Source organism: Salmo trutta, chromosome 40 (genome assembly GCF_901001165.1).
Source record: "Salmo trutta chromosome 40, fSalTru1.1, whole genome shotgun sequence".
Taxonomy (NCBI): Eukaryota; Metazoa; Chordata; class Actinopteri; order Salmoniformes; family Salmonidae; genus Salmo; species Salmo trutta.
The window spans coordinates 21,789,432-21,810,571 of record NC_042996.1 but is presented as its reverse complement, the minus strand read 5'-3'; the positions used below and the strand labels follow the sequence as shown (position 1 = coordinate 21,810,571).

The 21,140-nt window shown below is 44.6% G+C and overlaps 1 protein-coding gene across 1 annotated transcript in view; it reads right to left on the bottom strand.

Moving 5' to 3' along the window:
- The window catches only part of LOC115180534 (putative helicase mov-10-B.1), a 40,243-nt gene that overhangs the window by 5,440 nt on the left and 13,663 nt on the right, over nucleotides 1–21,140 (bottom strand). Inside the window, exons 6-20 of the mRNA XM_029742697.1 lie at nucleotides 18,692–18,944; nucleotides 17,412–17,537; nucleotides 17,141–17,303; nucleotides 16,823–16,977; nucleotides 15,999–16,172; nucleotides 15,733–15,845; nucleotides 9,312–9,508; nucleotides 9,080–9,177; nucleotides 7,687–7,784; nucleotides 7,136–7,234; nucleotides 6,867–6,975; nucleotides 5,243–5,360; nucleotides 4,806–4,997; nucleotides 3,352–3,423; nucleotides 255–380 (exon numbers count right to left, since the gene is read on the bottom strand). Of these exons, the coding sequence (XP_029598557.1) occupies nucleotides 255–380; nucleotides 3,352–3,423; nucleotides 4,806–4,997; nucleotides 5,243–5,360; nucleotides 6,867–6,975; nucleotides 7,136–7,234; nucleotides 7,687–7,784; nucleotides 9,080–9,177; nucleotides 9,312–9,508; nucleotides 15,733–15,845; nucleotides 15,999–16,172; nucleotides 16,823–16,977; nucleotides 17,141–17,303; nucleotides 17,412–17,537; nucleotides 18,692–18,944 (2,093 nt within the window). The remainder of the gene's footprint in view (nucleotides 1–254; nucleotides 381–3,351; nucleotides 3,424–4,805; nucleotides 4,998–5,242; nucleotides 5,361–6,866; nucleotides 6,976–7,135; nucleotides 7,235–7,686; nucleotides 7,785–9,079; nucleotides 9,178–9,311; nucleotides 9,509–15,732; nucleotides 15,846–15,998; nucleotides 16,173–16,822; nucleotides 16,978–17,140; nucleotides 17,304–17,411; nucleotides 17,538–18,691; nucleotides 18,945–21,140) is intronic.

The window sequence follows — 21,140 nt, the reverse complement described above, 5'->3', positions numbered from 1 at the left end:
GATTCTTTAAGGGTACTGTCTGATTGAAAATGTTTATGGAATATTTGTGTTTGTGAAAACTATGCGTTGAATTATATTACTTGTAGATCGATTTGATTTATTTTTGCTGAAGCATATTTTTGTCGAGAAAAGTGTTTGTGTTGGGTTTATTGAAATACATATTACTCAATTGACAAATCACCTGCTGCGTTCCTGTTGATTTTTCTTGCTAGAAGTCCTCTTAAATTGTATATTAAGTGTGTATATGTATGTACCTTCTCATTTTTGACGAAACCAAGGCTGAAGTATTGGTCGGTCTTGACGTACTTGGCGCTGCTGCGGACCGTCGAGACCAGGATCACCCTCCTCTCCTGACCCTGGAACTCCTCCACTGACCCCACCTAACAGACACACGCACACATAGTTTAGCTCCGTACACAGCCGCGCACACACATGCCTCACAATACGCAACGGAAGGTGCATCACAATAGCTAATCGTAAACAGCATGTTATTGACATGGCAGCACTACCGTAGCTAGCAGAAGAGTGTAGGGGAGATTGTTACCAAACTGTAAACCACTTTAGCTAGCTGTGAGCTAAACATCCTGGCTAACTGTGGGGTGAAACAATTAACTTATTTAAAGTTAATTAGCCACCGCAAATATCTGTAGCCCTTTACACTCACAACGGGTTGAAAATGGCAGACTTGGTCACTGATAAGTGCTTTATTGGAACAGTGGCTGTACAGTAACATGAAATACATTGTCAGACCTCAGGGTCTCCGCTTTACAGCGCTCTATGGGATTCAACTGACAGATGCTCTAAATGTGAGCACCAAGCACAACAACAAAATGCCCCAATCCCTAACGCAACTTTTTTGTTGTCTGAGAAAGGGGAACGCTGTAATTCAAGAGTTCTGAAAGATGAGACATTGAGGATGATAATGAACACCACTTTGATGTCAAACAAGCAAACCACACACCCCTGAGTCCAAATGGGCACTTCACCTTTCCATACTTATAAAACTCATGTCATCTACAGTATCAACCTTTAGGATCGCTATGTTTGATTTACAGTTACAAGGATGACATGACGTCATTTGTCCTGTTGTGAAGCGAATTGGCAGCGGAGCACGTGCCTGATTGCTCTCATTTTTTTTATATCTGTTCCTCTGAACTGCCTTGTGAAAGCCCAGCACTGCAAGACGGTATTTTATAAATTAACTAGTCATGTTGGCAATAGAACAAGCTTTCAAATGATGACCACCTGACCCAGATTGCGATTTATAAATGGACCGTTTTTGGATTGCGTAACCAACAGTATTTGTGTGACGATGGGGATGCAGGGTTGTGTTCCAAACGAACAAATACTCGTGTGCCGTTTTAAGTACTTTAACGGCACAGCTAGGAGAGCTCAAAAAAAGCACCGAATAGTTGAAGTCTCTTTCCTTGAATCATAAAAGTGCATCGAAATGATTTAGTAACTGTCCACACTTTGGAGACGTGTAGCCACTTGAAGACACCAGGTAAACATCTTATTCAAACCCTTCTCACATTTTCTTATTATGTTACTGAATGTATCCAGATTATTTCTCTGAATTTGTTAGACAAATGCTGCGAAAAGTACATTAAATGTAAATTGCACATAAAATCAACAGTGTAATTTTTGGATTCAGTCTTGTGTCAGGTTGTCCTCACCTTTGGTCTTATAATTTCCCCATAATCTCCAAAGTGTTCCCTTTCAATTGCTATATTTTACATGTACATTTTAGTCATTTAGCAGACGCTTTTATCCAGAGCGACTTACAGTGCATTCATTTTAAGATAGCTATGTGGGACAACCACATATCAGTCATAGAAAGTAAATTTTTCCTTAATAAAGTAACTGTCAGCAAAGTCAGAGCTTGTAAAGGGGGAAAAAAAGTCAAGTGCGAGTGTTAGGGGGAGGCGGGAGGAGGGGGGGTGCTGTGGGATTATTTAAGATACTCTTTGAAGAGGTAGGGTTTCAGATGTTTTCAGAAGATGGGCAGGGACTCTGCTGTCCTAGCTTCAAGGGGAAACTGGTTCCACCATTGGGGTGCCAGAACAAAGAGCTTGGACTGGGCTGAGCGGGAGCGGCCCTCCTGTAGGGGTTAGAGGCAAGAGACCAGGGGTGTAGGGTTTGAGCATAGCCTGAAGGTAGGGAGGGGCAGTTCCTCTTGCTGCTCTGTAGGCAAGTATCATGGTCTTGTAGTGGACGCGAGCTTCGACTGGAAGCCAGTGGAGTGTGCGGAGGAGCGGGGTGAACTTGGGAAGGTTTGATGGCACAAGCGGGGAGCCCAGCCAAGACTGAGTTGCAGTAGTCCAGACAGGAGATGACAAGAGCTTGGATTAGGACCTGCGTCGTGTCCTGTGTGAGGTGGGGTCGTACTGTGTGGTCCCGTGTGGCTCAGTTGGTAGAGCGTGGTGTTTGCAACGCCAGGGTTGTGGGTTCGATTCCCACGGGGGACCAGTACGGAGAAAAAAAAAATGTATGAAATGTATGCATTCACTACTGTAAGTTGCTCTGGATAAGTGCGTCTGCTAAAATGACTAAAATGTTTAAAAAAATGTAAAATGTACTCTACGGATGTTGTAGAGCATGAACCTGGAGGAGCGAGTCACTGCTGTGATGTTTGCAGAGAATGACAGGGAATAGGAAGATCGTTCTGATAGAGATAGCGAAAGAGTCAGATGGGACGCAGCCAATTGTTAAGGGATGAGGGAAGTGAGAAGGTCTCCAGAGATGGGGTCGACTGGGCAGGTTGTCGGGCTGCTGTACCTCACTAGACTGGGTAGATGTCGTAAAACTTATTTTCAAAGTGGTTGACAAAGTGGTCCACGGGGGGGATTAAGGAGGTGGAAAAGAGTTTCCTGGGGTTATAGGCAGAAGCTTCAAATTCAGTTTTGCCACAATTGTAAAGGGTTAAAGATAACAGAGTGACAGAGATTCAGTAGTGAGAAGAGAGAGAGAGAAAGAGATTGGGACAATTCCACAGAGTTTTCTGTGCATGTCAAAATGTATATCAAACAAAAAAAACAATGATTGCAAAGGTAAACAAACCACACATATTTTTGCACAAGGACTACATTTGAACAATTTCCACAGAACATTTTACAGAAACACATTTACTTGAAAAACAGAATGACGGTTTGGCTGTTGGTGCCGTCATTCTTTTACCAAACTTAGCATCTGCACTGTTTTTCAAGTAAATGTGGTTTGTTTAACTTTGGTTTTTGTTTGGCATATAGTTTAAAGTGTAAAATCTAAGTCTCAGCATCACTCTTACCGTGGAATTTCCCAGAGAGAGAGACAGACAGAAAGAGAGATTGATTTAGTAATGTCTCTCCATACCTTCAGGTCTTTGATGCTGGTCGATTTGAAGTCTTTCTCCAGCGTCTTCAAGGCTTTACGGATCTTCTCCACCTTCACACAGAAACAAACATTCTATATGAGCTACGGCAGGGCTTTACAACGGCTGCCTCTGTAGCCGTCAAATCCTTGTTACCTCCATTATTTCCTCAATTCCACTCAAAACACATTGGAAAGATGCAGCCCAGTGGTCCTGTATGGTAAAAGGTGCACTATGAAGAAATTACGTCTATAGTATGCGTCATTTCAATTTATGTCACAAAACAAGCAGTCATTGAGCAGAGAATCATTGTACCATCTAAACCGCTGTGAAATATATTTTCCATAACCAAAAATATTGTATTTTCAGCTTTTGAAGCTGGTGTACAAAACTGGAAGTACGAGACACAAAAACAAAACTTAAGAACAGGAAGCATAAAATAGCACAAAGTACTGATCTACTGCTTCTTAGGCTGGGTTTCAGTGAGAATGACAGATCTACAACTCATATTTCTACAACTCCTATTATAGCTTTACGGGTTATACTGTATATATTTTATCTTATAGGGTGTGCCAGGCCCTCTATAGGGTTAGGGTTGTATATATTATATATGGTTAGAGTTATATATACTGAACAAAAATATAAAACGCAACATGTAAAGTCATGGTCTCATCTTTCATGAGCTGAAATAAAAGATTGCGGAAATCTTCCATATGCACAAAAATAGTATTTTCACGAATTTTGTGCACAACTTTGCGTCATGTGGGCGAGCGGTTTGCTGATGTCAACATTGTGAACAGAGTGCTCCGTGGTATGGGCATTCATAAGCTACAGACAACGAACACAATTGGCAATTTCAATGCACAGAAATACAGTGACGAGATCCTGAGGCCCGTTGTCGTGCCATTCATCCACCGCCACCACCTCGTGTTTCAGCATGATAATGCACAGCCCCATGTTGCAAGGATCAGTACACAATTCCCAGAAGCTGAAAATGTCCCAGTTCTTCCATGGCCTTCATACTCACCAGACATGTCTGGTCATTGAGCATGTTTGGGATGCTCTGGATAGACGTGTATAACCGAGTGTTCCAATTCCCACCAATATCCAGCAACTTCGCACAGCCATTGTGGAGTGGGACAACATTCCACAATCAACAGCCTGATCATCTCTATGCGAGGGTGATGTGTCGCTCTGCATGAGGCAAATGGTGGTCACACCAGATACTGACTATTTTTCAGACCCACACCCCTACCTTATTTTTAAGGTATCTGTGACCAACAGATGCATATATGTATTCACAGTCATGTGAAATCCATAGATTAGGGCCTAATGAATTTATTTAAATTGACTGATTTCCTTTTATGAACCGTAACTCAGTAAAATCTTCGAAATTGTTGCATTTTGTGTTTATATTTTTGTTCAGTATATTATATCCTGTAGGGTGTAGTCCCACCTGTTTTCTATAGGGGGCGATGATACCGATGTCTTTGGGTGAGATTGTGGCGAGGCCCCTCTTGCCCTGCCCCTGCAGCAGCTTCTTGAGGTAATCCATCAGCACCTCGATCTCCGCCACGTTAAAGAAAGACGGACTGGTAGCCTCCCGCTCATCACGACCAGCTACACCATGGAACACCACCGGGAAATTCTGGAGGGAAACCAATGTTTAGCTGGCTATTAAGATTAAATGAATTGAATTGAATTAAGTCTTTTTTTGGCCCACAAGATAAGCATTTCATCCTAGAGAATGACACATGTAAGCATGAATTAAAACACAAATTTCCAAAGTGGTCCTCGATGGTGCTCCTTGTGGTTTAAATGGTGTTAGGATTTACGCTGAGACCTCAGAGAACGTGTGTTTGTCTGTGTAGTGTGTATACAGTGTGTGTGTACCTTCTGAGGCAGGTGTTCCCAGGTGCAGTAGGAGTTCCGGATCATCTCGTTAGCAAACACCTGCAGCTCCTCCTCATAGAACAACTCGTTAGGCACCTTCAGGATAGAGGGATGAGACCTGCAGAGGGAGGGAGATAATGAAAGGAAACAGTTTCAATTAGTGATGCTAACGGTTAACAAAAAATATATTTTACTGGTCATGCTTATCAGTCTATAGGTTAATTAGCATCATTTTGTGTTATTAAATTACCGTGTGTGTATTTTCGTTAGTCGTCATGTATGTTATTTACCACGCACACAGCATACAAAACCTAGTTTGAGGAGCGGAATAGCCTATCACCTGTCAGACAGCGTGACAGCAGCTCCTCAAGCTGCTTGTACCTGAGTGAAACGTTCCTTTGTAAACCCAGTCATTGCGCAACAAATAACAATTCTCAAAGCATTCGCGTGTTAAAAACGGTGTTGACGGCCACGACTATTAAAAAAAAATGTTATTTCTCAATCTCAACTCGTTATTAAAACTTGCTTCCCATTCGCCATTCGAGTGCATAGGCTATAACATTAGATAGTTAGTTGAGAGAGTCTTACCTTTGCCTCGATTTGGCATTCTTGTCCAGATCATCATGGCATTGGTAGTTCTTTATGATAGCCACATTAGCAGATAATTACCGTTTCATTTTGGGGGGAGGGTAAATAGGCGAATATATTGAGAAGTCACCTTCTTCTCGAGAGGTTTACAGTTATCAAAATGTCACGCTAGGGTAAGCCTACACGAAACACAGCCCTTATTTTAAGTGTCTCTAAAATCGCCTATGGGAAAAATGAATGTTGGAAAAACTATTGGAACATTTTTTTACATTTTACATTTTAGTCATTTAGCAGACGCTCTTATCCAGAGCGACTTACAGTAGTGAATGCATACATTTCATACATTATTTTCTTTTTTTTTCGTACTGGCCCCCCGTGGGAAACAAACCCACAACCCTGGCATTGCAAACACCATGCTCTACCAACTGAGCTACAGGGAAGGCTACCATTTCCTTGTTTGACTGCTTGGTTTTATGGGTATTATGACTCATACTGTGGTACTCTATTGGTTTTCATATGAACTTTCTTTCATTGTCCAGAAGCCAAAAGGCACAATCCTACACATATTAGCAACACATCCTACTTGTTGCTATTAGATATGTTTCTAAAGGAGATTTTCATCTCTGTCACATATGGAACCGCTCGCATTAGGTGTGCTGTTTAGAATGGTGTTTTCCCCCGAATTCCATTTTGGCAAAATGTTTGAAAATTACGTTTTATTAGCTGCTTCATGACAAGAGTTGCATGTTCAATAATAGGTTATAGCTTTTTGACTGTAAGACTATATTATTGCATGTTTCCATTAAGCTCTTTATGAAAAATGTCAGTTTCTTGTATGCATGCATAGCATTTTCTGTTGGTCACGTCATTTTACTGTTTGGAAAGAATTTAACCGTTTGTTGACCGGTTAATCAGGGTCGGTTAGTCGGCAGCAAAATTGACCGAAATGTGCATCCCTAGTTCCAACGCTTGTCCTTTTCTCCAAAGTGCTTGTGCTGGCCTCATTAAACCAGCCTGATCAGGAGAGCTTACATACCTGTAGTTTCTCAGTAGTTTGGTGACGTAGCAGTTGTTGAACACTCCATTCTCCTCGTCCTTCTGATACAGAGACACATCCTTCATCAGCCTCTCCAACAGAGACACACCTAAGAGATAGAGAGAGAGAGTCCTCAGAATCATAGTGGCTTCTACAATCTGCTCTTCTATGTCAAAGGATTTTCAAGGAGTAGGGAGAGGAAGAAGAGGACGAAGAATTTGGAGGAGGAGGAAGTAGAGGAAGAAAGAGTGAAAAGAAGAGGAACTGACCCATGCCGTGTTTCAGAGCCAGAGGAGACCTGAGGATGGGTCCCAGCTGTTTAGGGTCTCCAGCTAGAACCACCTGGCCCGTCTCTGGTTGGAGCAGCCCTACACACACACAGTTCAATTATTGGGCTTGTTTGACATTGCAGCCGACAGTGCAGGTTGACGAGGCGGGACACGCTGTATGCCTGATCTACAAATCACCTTCCATCGTAAATAACTAATCATTATTATTTGTAGATCAGTCAGTCACAATTTACCCATGATACATTTAAGCAATAAGGCAATAGGGGGTGGGTTTTTTGGCCAATATGCCACGGCTAAGGGCTTATCTTAAGCACAACACAACGCCAAGTGCCTGGACACAGCCATTAGCCGTGGTATATTGTCCATATAACACAAACCCCTGAGGTGCCTTATTGCTATTATAAACTGGTTACCAACATAATTACAGCAGTAAAAATAAATGTTTTGTAATACCTGTGTTATACGGTCTGATATACCATGGCTTTCAGCCAATCAGTATTAACCCCCCCCCCCATCCATCCCTCTCTCACCAGCCAGTGGTATGATGGTCTCCGTTTCAACAGCGTGTCCCGCCTCGTCAACAAACACGTGACTGAAATGACCTGGAGGAAGACCACCTGTCACCAACCTGGAGAACACACACGAGACAGACAGAGAGGACAAAAGTTAGCTTAGCATTAGTGTCTCACTATGGGGATTCCTAGTATTTGCATCACTCTATGGCAGTGGCCATAGATATGGTATCTTCAAGGCACTCCTAGTCGATCAACAAACCTTTCTGTAGAAAAGTCAACTATAAAGGCTTGCGGACCTTGCGCTTTGGGCAGTAGGGGCACTTGATTCAGAAGCCATGCGTGCCGGGTAGGCAAAGTGTTCCCATGTTGAACCATTTAATTTGCCTGAAGGGACAAATTCCGCCTACCGGGCGGACCTGGAGCTATGGCTAAATCATGTGCGTCTACTGTGCTGGCCAGTCGGGTAGCTCAAATCACTGTGCCTAGTACAACTTCCACGACCCCACAGCAAAATCTGGTACCAGCCTACGTGAGATTTGATATTACAGGAAAGAGCGTCAGTTTTCTGAGTGACTTAATGTTTAAGGTTTTATACAGCACTGTCAACTGTTTTTATTCAACAGTTACTAAAAAGTAAATGCGCTTGTCCCTACTTCCACTCGTGCTGCAGCTGCAATTAATTATTAGCTAAGATGTAGCGATAGGCCTGCATTTGTATAATTAGCAGCTTGTGTCTATTTTAATATCAAGGAATATTTCACTTTTTCTGGTCATAGGAACATGAATTTGTACGAGGCAGAAATATTTGCGGTACCATCAGGTGGAAGACTGTGTCCCCTCTCTCTGGTCAGTCTCACCGGTACGGGACCGTGAGAGGCAGACAGTCTGCTGCCCTCTCCTTTCCTCCGCTGAAACTGACCATCAGACGCAGGTAGCATCAATCCAGTAAAATAAAAAAGCGAATCATTTCAATTTATGCTCAGCTGTACCTCTGAAGTGATACAACAACTGATCTATTTTGTTATCAAAGCTCGAGTTTTGAAATATAATATGGTCTGAGAAGAACAATATTGTCAGGCCACGCATATAGCCAATATGCTGTGATAATGTATTAGGCTCATTCCTACAGAACTGTTTTTATTAGGTTAATGTTGCATATGCTTACATTTAAGTCATGTTTAAAAATAAAATCTGAACAGTAGACCTTAGCTTGCTTTTTGACTCCGAAAGTGATCTCGACTCAGAAAAGATTGGTTACCACTGGTCTATGGGGAACTCAGGTGTTAGCGGCTAGTGACGATCCTTACTGTCCGGCATGGAGCAGAGTGGTGATTATGATCTTGCGTTACCCTAGTGTAGCATTTTCCTATGGGGATCTCCAGTGTTAGCGACTAGCGGCTATCCTTACCGTCCGGCAGTGAGTAGGGTGGTGACCATGATGCTGTACTTCATCAGTTCCTCTTTACAGGGAAACACAAAGCAATCCTGACCCAGGTTACAGCAGTCCTGAAGAGAAACACACACACACACACACACACACACACACACACACACACACACACACACACACACACACACGTGAGGTGTTACACACACAGAATACAAACCTCACACTGACGTACACACTCACTCACACACACCCGTATATCATTGGGCACATTTGCAGGGTTACAGGATGCGGCATACATCCGGAACAGCCTCCTGTGTTCCAGGTGCTCTAGAAGCTTCAGAGCCAGCAGGTCTGCCGCGCTATTGGACGGAGCGCACGCCAGGATGTGGGCGTGACTCTGTGTCTTCAGCACCTGTTTGATGGCTTCAACCAATGTCACAGTCTTACCTGGGGGGAACAAACACACACAGCGTTATTAAGTAAGTCGGAACTGCTCATAAGGCATGAGACCATCAACTGTTTCTGTAGCGTGAGGCAGCTTGATGTACAATTACACCCCCTGGACAGGAAGCAAGCCGCTGCGATAGACTAGCTATCTCCTTAATCTATCCTTAATGCTGAGTGCCAAGCAGAGACGCATTGGGTCCCATTTTTACAGTCTTTGGTATGACTCGGCCGGGGATCAAACACCCAACCTTTCAATCTCAGGGCAGACACTAACCACAAGGCAAAAATAAAATATACTGAACAAAAATATAAAATGCAACATGAAACCATTTCAGCGATTTTACTGAGTTACAGTTCATTGAAGGAAATAAGTCAATTGAAATAAATTCCTTAGGTCCTAATCTATGGATTTCACATGACTGGGCAGGGGCATGTATGGGCCTGGGAGCCATGGGTGGGCATAGGCCCACCAACTGGGGAACCAGGCCCAGCCAATCAGAATGAGTTTTTCCCCACAAAAGGGCTTTAATACAGAGAAATACTCCTCAACACCTCCCTGCCCACCTCCTCAGCTGATCCTGCAGGTGAAGAAGCTGGATGTGGAGGCCCTGGGCTGGTGTGATTACACGTGATCTGCGGTTGTGAGGCCAGTTGGACGTACTGCCAAATTCTCTAAAACGACTTTGGAGGTGGCTTATGGTAAAGAAATGAACATTCAATTCTCTGGCAACAGCTTTGGTGTACATTCCTGCAGTCAGCATGCCAATTGTATACTCCCTCAAAACTTGAGACATCTGTGGCTTTGTACTGTGTGACAAAACTGCATATTTTAAAGTGGCCTTTTATTGTCCCCAGCACAAGGTGCACCTGTATAATGATCATGTTGTTCAATCAGCTTCTGGATATGCTACACCTGTCAGGTGGATTGATTACTTTGGCAAAGGAGAAATGCTCACTAACAGGAATGTAAACTAATTTGTGCACAAAATTTGAGAGAAACACACTTTTTGTGCATATGGAACATTTTTAGGATCTTTTATTTCAGCTCATGAAACATGGGACAAACACTATGTGTTACGTTTATATTTTTGTTCAGTATAAAAGATGGCGATGCTGAGGAGGGCGCACATTTTGCCGGTTCCTGCTCGACTTTGCTTTTTTTATGGCTATTTTTGCGTTAATTATTACTTTACCCCAACCACAAAGCCTGGATGAATGGCGATATCTGTACAATGCTGAGAGCCTGTACTGCAGCATTGAATGTCAGTAGAATGAACCCTGATGAGGTGGCGCGCAACGCGTACAAGGCAAGCAGGTACGAGCTCTGCAAATCCATTGATTATGCAAAAAGACAATACAGACTCAAACTTGAATTCATTTCCGACAACGCAGACCCGCGTTGCATGTGGCAAGGACTACAGACTACAAAGGAAAATCTAGCTAGGCGGTAAGCATCGAAGCCTCCCTCCCACACGAGCTTAACACATTCTATGCTCGCTTCGAGGCAGACAACACTGAGCCATCCATGAAGACTCTCGCTGCTCTGGACGACCAGGTGCTTTCTGTCTCTGAGGCTGATGCGAGGAAAACTACACTGCTCAAAAAAATTAAGGGAACACTAAAATAACACATCCTAGATCTGAATGAATGAAATAATCTTATTAAATACTTTTTTCTTTACATAGTTGAATGTGCTGCAAACAAAATCACACAAAAATAATCAATGGAAATCCAATTTATCAACCCATGGAGGTCTGGATTTGGAGTCACACTCAAAATTAAAGTGGAAAACCACACTACAGGCTGATCCAACTTTGATGTCATGTCCTTAAAACAAGTCAAAATGAGGCTCAGTAGTGTGTGTGGCCTCCACGTGCCTGTATGACCTCCCTACAACGCCTGGGCATGCTCCTGATGAGGTGGCGGATGGTCTCCTGAGGGATCTCCTCCCAGACCTGGACTAAAGCATCCGCCAACTCCTGGACAGTCTGTGGTGCAACGTGGTGTTGGTGGATGGAGCGAGACATGATGTCCCAGATGTGCTCAATTGGATTCAGGTCTGGGGAACGGGCGGGCCAGTCCATAGCATCAATGCCTTCCTCTTGCAGGAACTGCTGACACACTCCAGCCACATGAGGTCTAGCATTGTCTTGCATTAGGAGGAACCCAGGGCCAACCACACCAGCATATGGTCTCACAAGGGGTCTGAGGATCTCATCTCGGTACCTAATGGCAGTCAGGCTACCTCTGGCGAGCACATGGAGGGCTGTGCGGCCCCCCAAAGAAATGCCACCCCACACCATGACTGACCAACCGCCAAACCGGTCATGCTGGAGGATGTTGCAGGCAGCAGAACATTCTCCACGGCGTCTCCAGACTCTGTCACGTCTGTCACATGTGCTCAGTGTGAACCTGCTTTCATCTGTGAAGAGCACAGGGCGCCAGTGGCGAATGCCAAACGTCCTGCACGGTGTTGGGCTGTAAGCACCTGTGGACGTCGGGCCCTCATACCACCCTCATGGAGTCTGTTTCTGACCGTTTGAGCAGACACATGCACATTTGTGGCCTGCTGGAGGTCATTTTGCAGGGCTCTGGCAGTGCTCCTCCTGCTCCTCCTTGCACAAAGGTGGAGGTAGCGGTCCTGCTGCTGGGTTGTTGCCCTCCTACGGCCTCCTCCACGTCTCCTGATGTACTGGCCTGTCTCCTGGTAGCGCCTCCATGCTCTGGACACTACGCTGACAGACACAGCAAACCTTCTTGCCACAGCTCGCATTGATGTGCCATCCTGAATGAGCTGCACTACCTGAGCCACTTGTGTGGGTTGTAGACTCCGTCTCATGCTACCACTAGAGTGAAAGCACCGCCAGCATTCAAAAGTGACCAAAACATCAGCCAGGAAGCATAGGAACTGAGAAGTGGTCTGTGGTCACCACCTGCAGAACTACTCCTTTATTGGGGGTGTCTTGCTAATTGCCTATAATTTCCACCTGTTGTCTATTCCATTTGCACAACAGCATGTGAAATTTATTGTCAATCAGTGTTGCTTCCTAAGTGGACAGTTTGATTTCACAGAAGTGTGATTGACTTGGAGTTACATTGTGTTGTTTAAGTGTTCCCTTTATTTTTTTGAGCAGTGTATTAGACAGTGAATCCTCACAAAGCTGCCGGCCCAGATGGCATCTCTGGTCGTATCCCCAGAGTGTGTGCTGACCAGCTGGAGGGCGTCCACGGAACATGCCATTTCCATCACTATTCACATGGCCGTAACACATCTATCTGGACCAGAGGAACATCTTTGTGAGAATGCTGTTCATTGAATACAGTTCAGCATTCAACACTATTGTTCCCTCCAAGCTCGACACCAAGCTCAGAGCCCTGGACACCAATTTCTGCAACTGGATCCTGGACTTCCTGACGGACAGACCACAGGCTGTGAGGATTGGCAACAATACCTCCTCCACACTGACTCTGAACCCAGGGGCCCTGCCCAAGGGTGTGCCCTCAGTCCTCTACTGTGCTCCCTGTTCACCCACGACTGCGTGGCTTTGCACGACACCAACTATCATCAAGTTTGCTGACGACACCACGGTTGTAGGACGACACCACGGTTGTAGGAGGAGGTAAGTGAACTGCCATGGTGATGTCATGACAACAACCTCTCCCTCTATGTCAGCAAAACAAAGGAATTGATTGTTGACTTCAGGAAGCAGAGGGAACATTCCCCGATCCACATCAATTGGACTGCAGTAGAGAGAGTCACATGTTTTAAGTTCACAGAGGTCTTGTCATGGACAGCGCCACCACTCTTGTCAAGAGGGCGCAACAGCGTCTCTAATTCCTAAGGAGGCAGACCGGTTGCATCATGGCCTGGTACAAGAATTGCTCCATCCACAAGGCCCTCCAGCGGGTGGTGAAGACGGCCCAGTACATCACTGGGACCGTGCTCCCACCCATCCAGGACATCTACTCAACACGGTGCTTGAGGAAGGCACGCAGCATCATCGACCCCACACATGAGCTGTTCTCTTCCTTACCGTCAGCAGCCATCAGACTGCTGAACACTTGAACTCGACTGACCACCTGTTCGGATTCTCCACACCTTAGCACACATGCGCTCACTCATGCACACACATATATACATTCATTCTACACACACACCACAACCAGACTCGTATTATACTGCTCTATTTATACACTTGCCCCCCATCCTCCCCTTCCCCAATATACATGTAAATATTGGACTATAAATTGTGCCTTCCTGTATTATCCTTATGCTAAAATGTATTATTCTATTCTACAGACATTTACTTTATGTTCACATTCTTATATTTTATTATTTCTTATTCTTTTGCATTTTCTAGAAGGAACCTGCAAGTAATAATTTTGTTGGACAATGAACATACGACTAATAAAACTTCAACTTTAACGGAGTTGGTTAACACAGTGTTAACACACACACACACACACACACACACACACACACACACACACACACACACACACACACACACTGACACAAACAAACACACACACATACAGTGCCTTCGGAAAGTATTCAGACCCCTTCACTTTCACATTTTGTTACATTACAGCCTTATTCTAAAATTGATTAAATAGTTTTTTCCTCATCAATCTACACACAGTTTACAATTGGCTCATTCATCCCCCTCCTCTCCCCTGTAACTATTTCCCAGGTCGTTGCTGTCAACTTACCTGGTAAAATAACGGATAAATAAAATAAATAAAAAACACAATACCCCATAATGACAAGGCAAAAAAAAAAATCTAAATTGCTAATTTATTAAAAAGAAAACTGAAATATCACATTTACATAAGTATTCAGAACCTTTACTTAGTACTTTGTTGAAGCACCTTTGGCAGTGATTACAGCCTTGAGTCTTCTTGGGTATGACGCTACAAGTTTGGCACACCTGTATTTGGAGTTCCTCCTATTCTTCTCTGCAGATCCTCTCAATCTCGGTCAGGTTGGATGGGGAGCGTTGCAGCACAGCTATTTTCAGGTCTCTCCAGAGATGTTCGATCAAGTTCAAGTCCGGGCTCTGGCCGAGCCACTCAAGGATATTCAGAGACAAGTCCCGAAGCCACTCCTGCATTGTCTTGGCTGTGTGCTTAGGGTTGTTGTCCTTTTTGGAAGGTGAACCTTCACACCAGTCTAATATCCTGAGCACTCTGGAGCAGGTTTTCATCAAGGATCTCTCTGTACTTTGCCTCGATCCTGACTAGTCTCCAAGTCCCTGCAGCTGAAAAAAATCCCCACAGCATGATGTTGCCACCACCATGCTTCACCGTAGGGATGGTGCCAGGTTTCATCCAGATGTGACATTTTGCATTCAGGCCAAAGAGTTCAATCTTGGTTTCATCAGACCAGAGAATCTTGTTTCTCATGGTCAGAGTATTTAGGTGCCTTTTGGCAAACTCCAAGTGGGCTGTCATGTGCCTTTTACTGAGGAGTGGCTTCCGTCTGGTCACTCTACCATAAAGGCCTGATTGGTGGAGTGCTGCAGAGATGGTTGTCTTTCTGTAAGGTTCTCCCATCTCCACACAGGAACTCTAGAGCTCTGTTAGCATCACCTCCCTGGCCAAAGCCCTTCTCCCCTGATTGCTCAATTTGGCCAGGGGGCCAGGTCTAGGAGACTTGGTGGTTCCAAACTTCTTCCATTTAAGAATGATGGAGGCCACTGTGTTCTTGGGGACCTTCAATGCTGCAGAATTTTTTTGGTGCCCTTCCCCAGATCTGTACCTCGACACAATCCTGTCTCGGAGCACTACGGACAATTCCTTTGTCCTCATGGCTTGGTTTTTGCTCTGACATGCACTGTCAACTGTGGGACCTTATAAAGGCGTGCGCCTTTCCAAATCATGTCCAATCAATAGAATTTACCACAGGTGGACTCCTACCAAGTTGTAGAAACATCTCAAGGATGATCAATGGAAACAGGATGCACCTGAGCTAAATCATAGCAAAGGGTCTGAATACTCATGTAAATAAGGTATTTTTGTTTTTTATAAATCTGCAAAAAATTCTAAAAACCTGTTTTCTCTTTGTCATTATGGGTTATTGTGTGTAGATTGCTGAGGATGTTTTATTTTTATTTAATCCATTTTAGTATGGCTGTAATATCAAATGTAGAAAAAGTCAAGGGGTCTGAATACTTTCCGAAGGCACTGTATATTAACTTAGCACACATACACATGTGTTTTACCTGTCCCAGGTGGTCCAAACACCAGGTAAGGAGCCGGTCGGGAGGATCCAGCTACGATGTTCTGGACTGCTGTGTACTGTTCTGGGTTCTGCTCTAGAGCCCTGTCATACAACCTAGGGAGAGGGGGAAGGGGAGAGAGAGAAAGAGGGACATAGAGAGAGAGGGGTGGGGTTATGTATTGGGGATTTTTGATAAGGGTTAGTGTGCTCAGTGGTCAAAGGTCAAAAAGGAAGTGTGGGTCGGGCAGATGGGTGGTGTGAGCTCACAAGAGAGGTTGTTTTTTGGGTGGTTGGATAGTTGGTTCTCCAGAAGGGAACAGGACGTTCCCCAGGTTGTGTCTGTCAGCCAGCTCTGTTGCTCTCTGCTGAAGCCTAGTGGTCAGACGGTTCACTGTGAACTCCACATCAAACTGCAGACCATCCACAAAGGAGGATATAAACCTGGAGGGAGGTGGGGGGGATAGAGAGACAGAAGCTACATTACGATTCTCGACCCTTCTCCCCCGAAGTGTACATGCCAGACTCCTTAATCCGTTCAAACACAATGCCACACCCACGGACGTTTGTTTTAGACCCCTCCCTGAATGCAAACACATTTGGGCTGTCTGATTGGTTCCAGAAACCGATGGGTTGGGCCAGTGCCAGAACACATGTGGGTGAATCTGCGTTTTCCTAGTATGTAATTGGCTTTGATACTGTGATTGGTTAGAGACGATCCAATCGCTGATGACTTTGTTTTCACCACAATTGACGTCACAAAACAATTTCCAATGATGGCAGATTCAGACTAAATTCTGTAACAAACGTTAGAGCAATTCCTTTTAGTATGAAAGGTCAGAGTAGCAGTGTACACTTGTATACTCCACCTCATGGATTTAAAAGAAATGAACAGGTATAAGGAATAAGGTGGAAACTCCCTCTAGCCATGCTTTCACTAATCCAATGCTTGAGGGGGAGTGTACGAGTGCACACTTTTGAAGAAAGAGTAGAGAATCGGAATGTAACCAGAGAACCATGGTAACCATGAAGAGAGCAAGCTATTGACTTATAAGATCCCTTCAGGAAGCAGCCTCCTCCAATCATGTCCTTACTTGCTGTTGAATCCCAGTTTGACGGAGTCCAGCTCCACGCGGTGGACGTAACCACGGTATTTGACCACGCCCCCCTTATTAGAGTCACCTGACCTCGTCACCAGGATGGCGTCGCCCCGCAGGACAGACGGACGGTTCTCGGACACACCTGGTACCTGCAATAGCACACAACATACTGGGCTGGAGATAAACCCTGCACCATCTAGTAGAGGATGAACTACGTTCCTAGTGTTTGTTTGTGTGTGTGTGTGTGTACGGACCTGCAGCACCGTTAGTGTCTTGTTGGTCTTGTCTCTGACCGTGTGTGTTTGTGTGTACCTCTAGCACCAGTAGTTTCTTGTTGGTCTTGTCTCGAACCATGGGAGTATTGGGCTTGTTGTATCTCTTAATGTCCACCTCCATCTGTAGCTCCTCTAGATACAGCAGCAGTTGGAAGCGTTTAGAGTAATTCTCTCTACTCAGACCTGACTCTAGGATAGACCTGGGGGAAGAGGGGGAGAGAGAGAGAAAGAAAGAGACATTCACAGCACCCATATTGTACACTGGCAGGGTGGTCTAGGATTACAGAGGAGGAAGAGGAGGCACTCACTGGGCATCCAGTAAAAGAGTAGAGGAGGAGGCGTGTCCGTTGAGGAACTTGATCAGATCTCTGACATATCCTGGAACCTTGTAGTCCTGGAGACGCACCACGGCTATCAGGCTATTGGCTGAGAAGCTGACGGGAAGGGGCGGAGGAGGAGGAGAGTGGTAGTGGTAGAACAGGGTGAACCATGGAGAGAGAGAGAGACAGGGTTGGTATTTTTGAAAAGTATCTGTATGCCGAGGTGTGTTTAATGGCTGTCAAGTGTGTGTTACCGCTCAGGTAATTCTCCCTCCACTACAGTGTAAGGCATAGAGGCTGTAAAGGTAATGGTTCAGGGTCGATAAGGTGTTTTGTTTTTTATCAGGTGTGTGTGTTCTGCCAGATCAAATCATATCAAATTGTATTTGTCACATGCGCCGAATACAACAGGTGTAGACCTTACAGTGAAATGCTTACTTACAAGCCCTTAACCAACAATGCAATTTTAAGAAAATAGAGTTAAGAAAAGATTTACTAAATAAACTAAAGTTAAAAAAGTAACAATAAAATAACAATAACAGGGGGTACCAGTGCCAAGTCAATGTGCGAGGGTACAGGTTATTTGAGGTAATCGAGGTCATTTGTACATGTAGGTAGGGGTAAAGTGACTATGCATAGATAATAAACAGCAAGTAGCAGCAGTGTAAAAACATTTGATTAATTGTTCAGCAGTCTTATGGCATTGGGGTAGAAGCTGTTAAGGAGCCTTTTGGACCTAGACTTAATGCTCCGGTACCGCTTGCCATGCGGTAGCAGAGAGAACAGTCTATTACTTGTGACTGGTGTTGATCGCTGAGCTGTAGTCGATGAACAGCATTCTCATAGGTGTTCCTTTTGTCCAAGTGGGAAAAGGCAGTGTGGATTGCAATGGAGACGGCATCATCTGTGGATTTGTTGGGGCGGTATGCGAATTTGAGTGGGTCTAAGGTATCCGGGATGATGGTGTTGATGTGAGCCATGACCATCCTTTCAAAGCACTTCATGGCTACCAACTTGAGTGCTATGGGGCGGTAGTCATTTAGGCAGGTTACCTTTGCTTTCTTGGGCACAAGGACTATGGTGGTCTGCTTGAAACATGCAGGTATTACAGACTTGGTCAGGGAGAGGTTGAAAATGTCAGTGAAGACACTTGCCAGTTGGTCCACGCATGCTCTGAGTACAAATCCTGGTAATTCGTCTGGCCCTGTGGCCTCATGAATGTGGACTTGTTTAATGTGTGTGTTACCAGGTGTGTGTGTGTTACCCACCTCTCAGGTGGTTCCCCGTCCTCTACAGTGTAAGGCAGATAATCCGTAGCGCTGATGATAGCTCTAGGTTTGTAGGGCGCAGTTGGGGCCAGCTCCCTGGCCAACCCTGTCACATACTGGGCCTCGATGAACCGCAGCAGGTGGAAGGCAGGAGAGGAGGAGGAGAGGGAGGGTTTAAACTCAAAGACCAGAGTGGCTGGATAGAAACCCAGGAGGCTGGACTTAAACTGGAGCTGCACCTCATACTTGGCACCTGGGGAGGAGAGAGAGGGAGGGGGGAGAAGAGAGGGAGGGCGTTAGTAACATATTATAGAACGAGTGTGTGTGCACCAGCATGCGTCAGGTTCCCTGAGCCTTCTTTTGGCCCAAACATTTTAATGTTTGTAGATCGGTAAGGTGTTAGCAATATGGTGGAAACTCCACCACTTATACCTGTCCAGACCCTACAGAACTGTAAACATTGAAGGGTTGGGGCCAAAATGAAGGCTGAGGGAGTGATTTGGGCTGTGCAACTCTTGCCTGGTTGGAGCTGTAGTAGGTTGTTGCGGGTGACTGCGGGTCTTGTTTGGTGCTAGCTGTAGAGGGTCGTTGCGGGAGACTTTGCGTGTGTGCGTGCCTATATACAGTGTATATTATATACTGTAGTTAGTATATATTCAATATATACCACAGGAAGACTCAGGAGCCCACTCTCAATGAGTGTAGACAGCCTGCTGCCACTCTGCTAATCATCAGATGGAGGTAGGATGCCCACATGGGTAATTGGTTAGGTAACTGATTAATGAAAATATTTAAATGAACTGCATAATAAATAAATGTTACTTGCCTTTTGTGTGACAAGGGCTGGCACCAAGCCCGTAAGGGGCCCAAGAGGCAAAACAAATAAAAATGTCACAGGAGCCCACTCGCAATGTTCAAAATACACCAGAGAACATAATTTAGCCACAGAGGATCAATAATACAAAAGTATTGTGGAATAGGTTTTATCACAAGCACATTCAGGTATCTACTAAAATTAAGGAAACAAGGTGCTGTGCCACCACGAGCTATCAGAGCAGGTTCAATGCACCATGGCATAGATTCTACAGGTGGACCTAAACCATGCCAGGAAAATGCACCCCACACCATAACATATTCTATAGTGGCTTCCTTTCCTCTTTACCATAGCCACTGCCCAAGCCTGAAGCGGGGTTGTTTGGTACGCATACAGTCCACACTCAAGTTTTCCAAACAGCCAAACATTCAATGTGATCCAGGGATATGGTGCAACAAAAATGTTTATTCTTCTTATATCTAACAGGAAAATGATTATCCAATCAACTTAAAACATAGATTACTTGATATGGAAAATACATAATATGACCCGTCTGTATGTCTGTATGGTCAAAAAACTATACCGCTCCCGCGTTTAGCAAGGACTCCCTTTCCACCGAAGGCCCAACTTCCTGCCTTTATCCTAACACACTTACCACAGTACAATGAATGGGCAAGAGGGGGGGCCAAAAACTAAGTTACACTAACAACAAATGAATATATCTCAATCATGTAAATATAAATCATAAACCTAATATTTCATCAAATACATTCATATTTAATATATTTACACAAATGTACATGGAGCTCGGTATGTTCAGTCTTTTATACAAATATGTCCGAATCGGCTCTAACATATTCTTTATATTCCTTGTTTACACAAGTATTTCCTTTATTTGGGCAGTTACCAGCATGCCTACAGTCTGGAAGGCAGCATGTGCACCAAATCAAATCAAAATCAAATTTTATTAGTCACATGTGCCAAATACAACAGGTGTAGACCTTACAGTGAAATGCTCACTTACGAACCCCTAACCAACAGTGCAGTTTAAAAAAAAAATACGGATAAGAATAAGAGATAAAAGTAACAAGTAATTAAAGAGCAGCCGTAAAAAATAACAATATATAGAGGGGGGTCAATGGGGGTCAATGTGCGGGGGCACCGGTTAGTTGAGGTACTATGTACATGTAGGTAGAGTTATTAAAGTTATGCATAGATGATAACAACAGAAAGTGGTAGCAGAGAGAACAGTCTATGACTAGGGTGGCTGGAGTCACAATTTTTAGGGCCTTCCTCTGACACCGCTTGGTATAGAGGTCTTGGATGGCAGGAAGCTTGGCCCCAGTGATGTACTGGGCTGTTTGCATTACCCACTGTAGTGCCTTGCAGTCGGAGGCCGAGCAGTTGCCATACCAGGCAGTGATGCAACCAGTCAGGATGCTCTTGATGGTGCAGCTGTAAAACCTTTTGAGGATCTGAGGTCCCATGACAAATCTTTTCAGTCTCCTGAGGGGGAATAGGTTTTGTCGTGCCCGCTTCATGACTGTCTTGGTGTGCTTGGACCATGTTAGTTTGTTGGTGATGTGGACACCAAGGAACTTGAAGCTCTCAACCTGCTCCACTACAGCCTGTCGA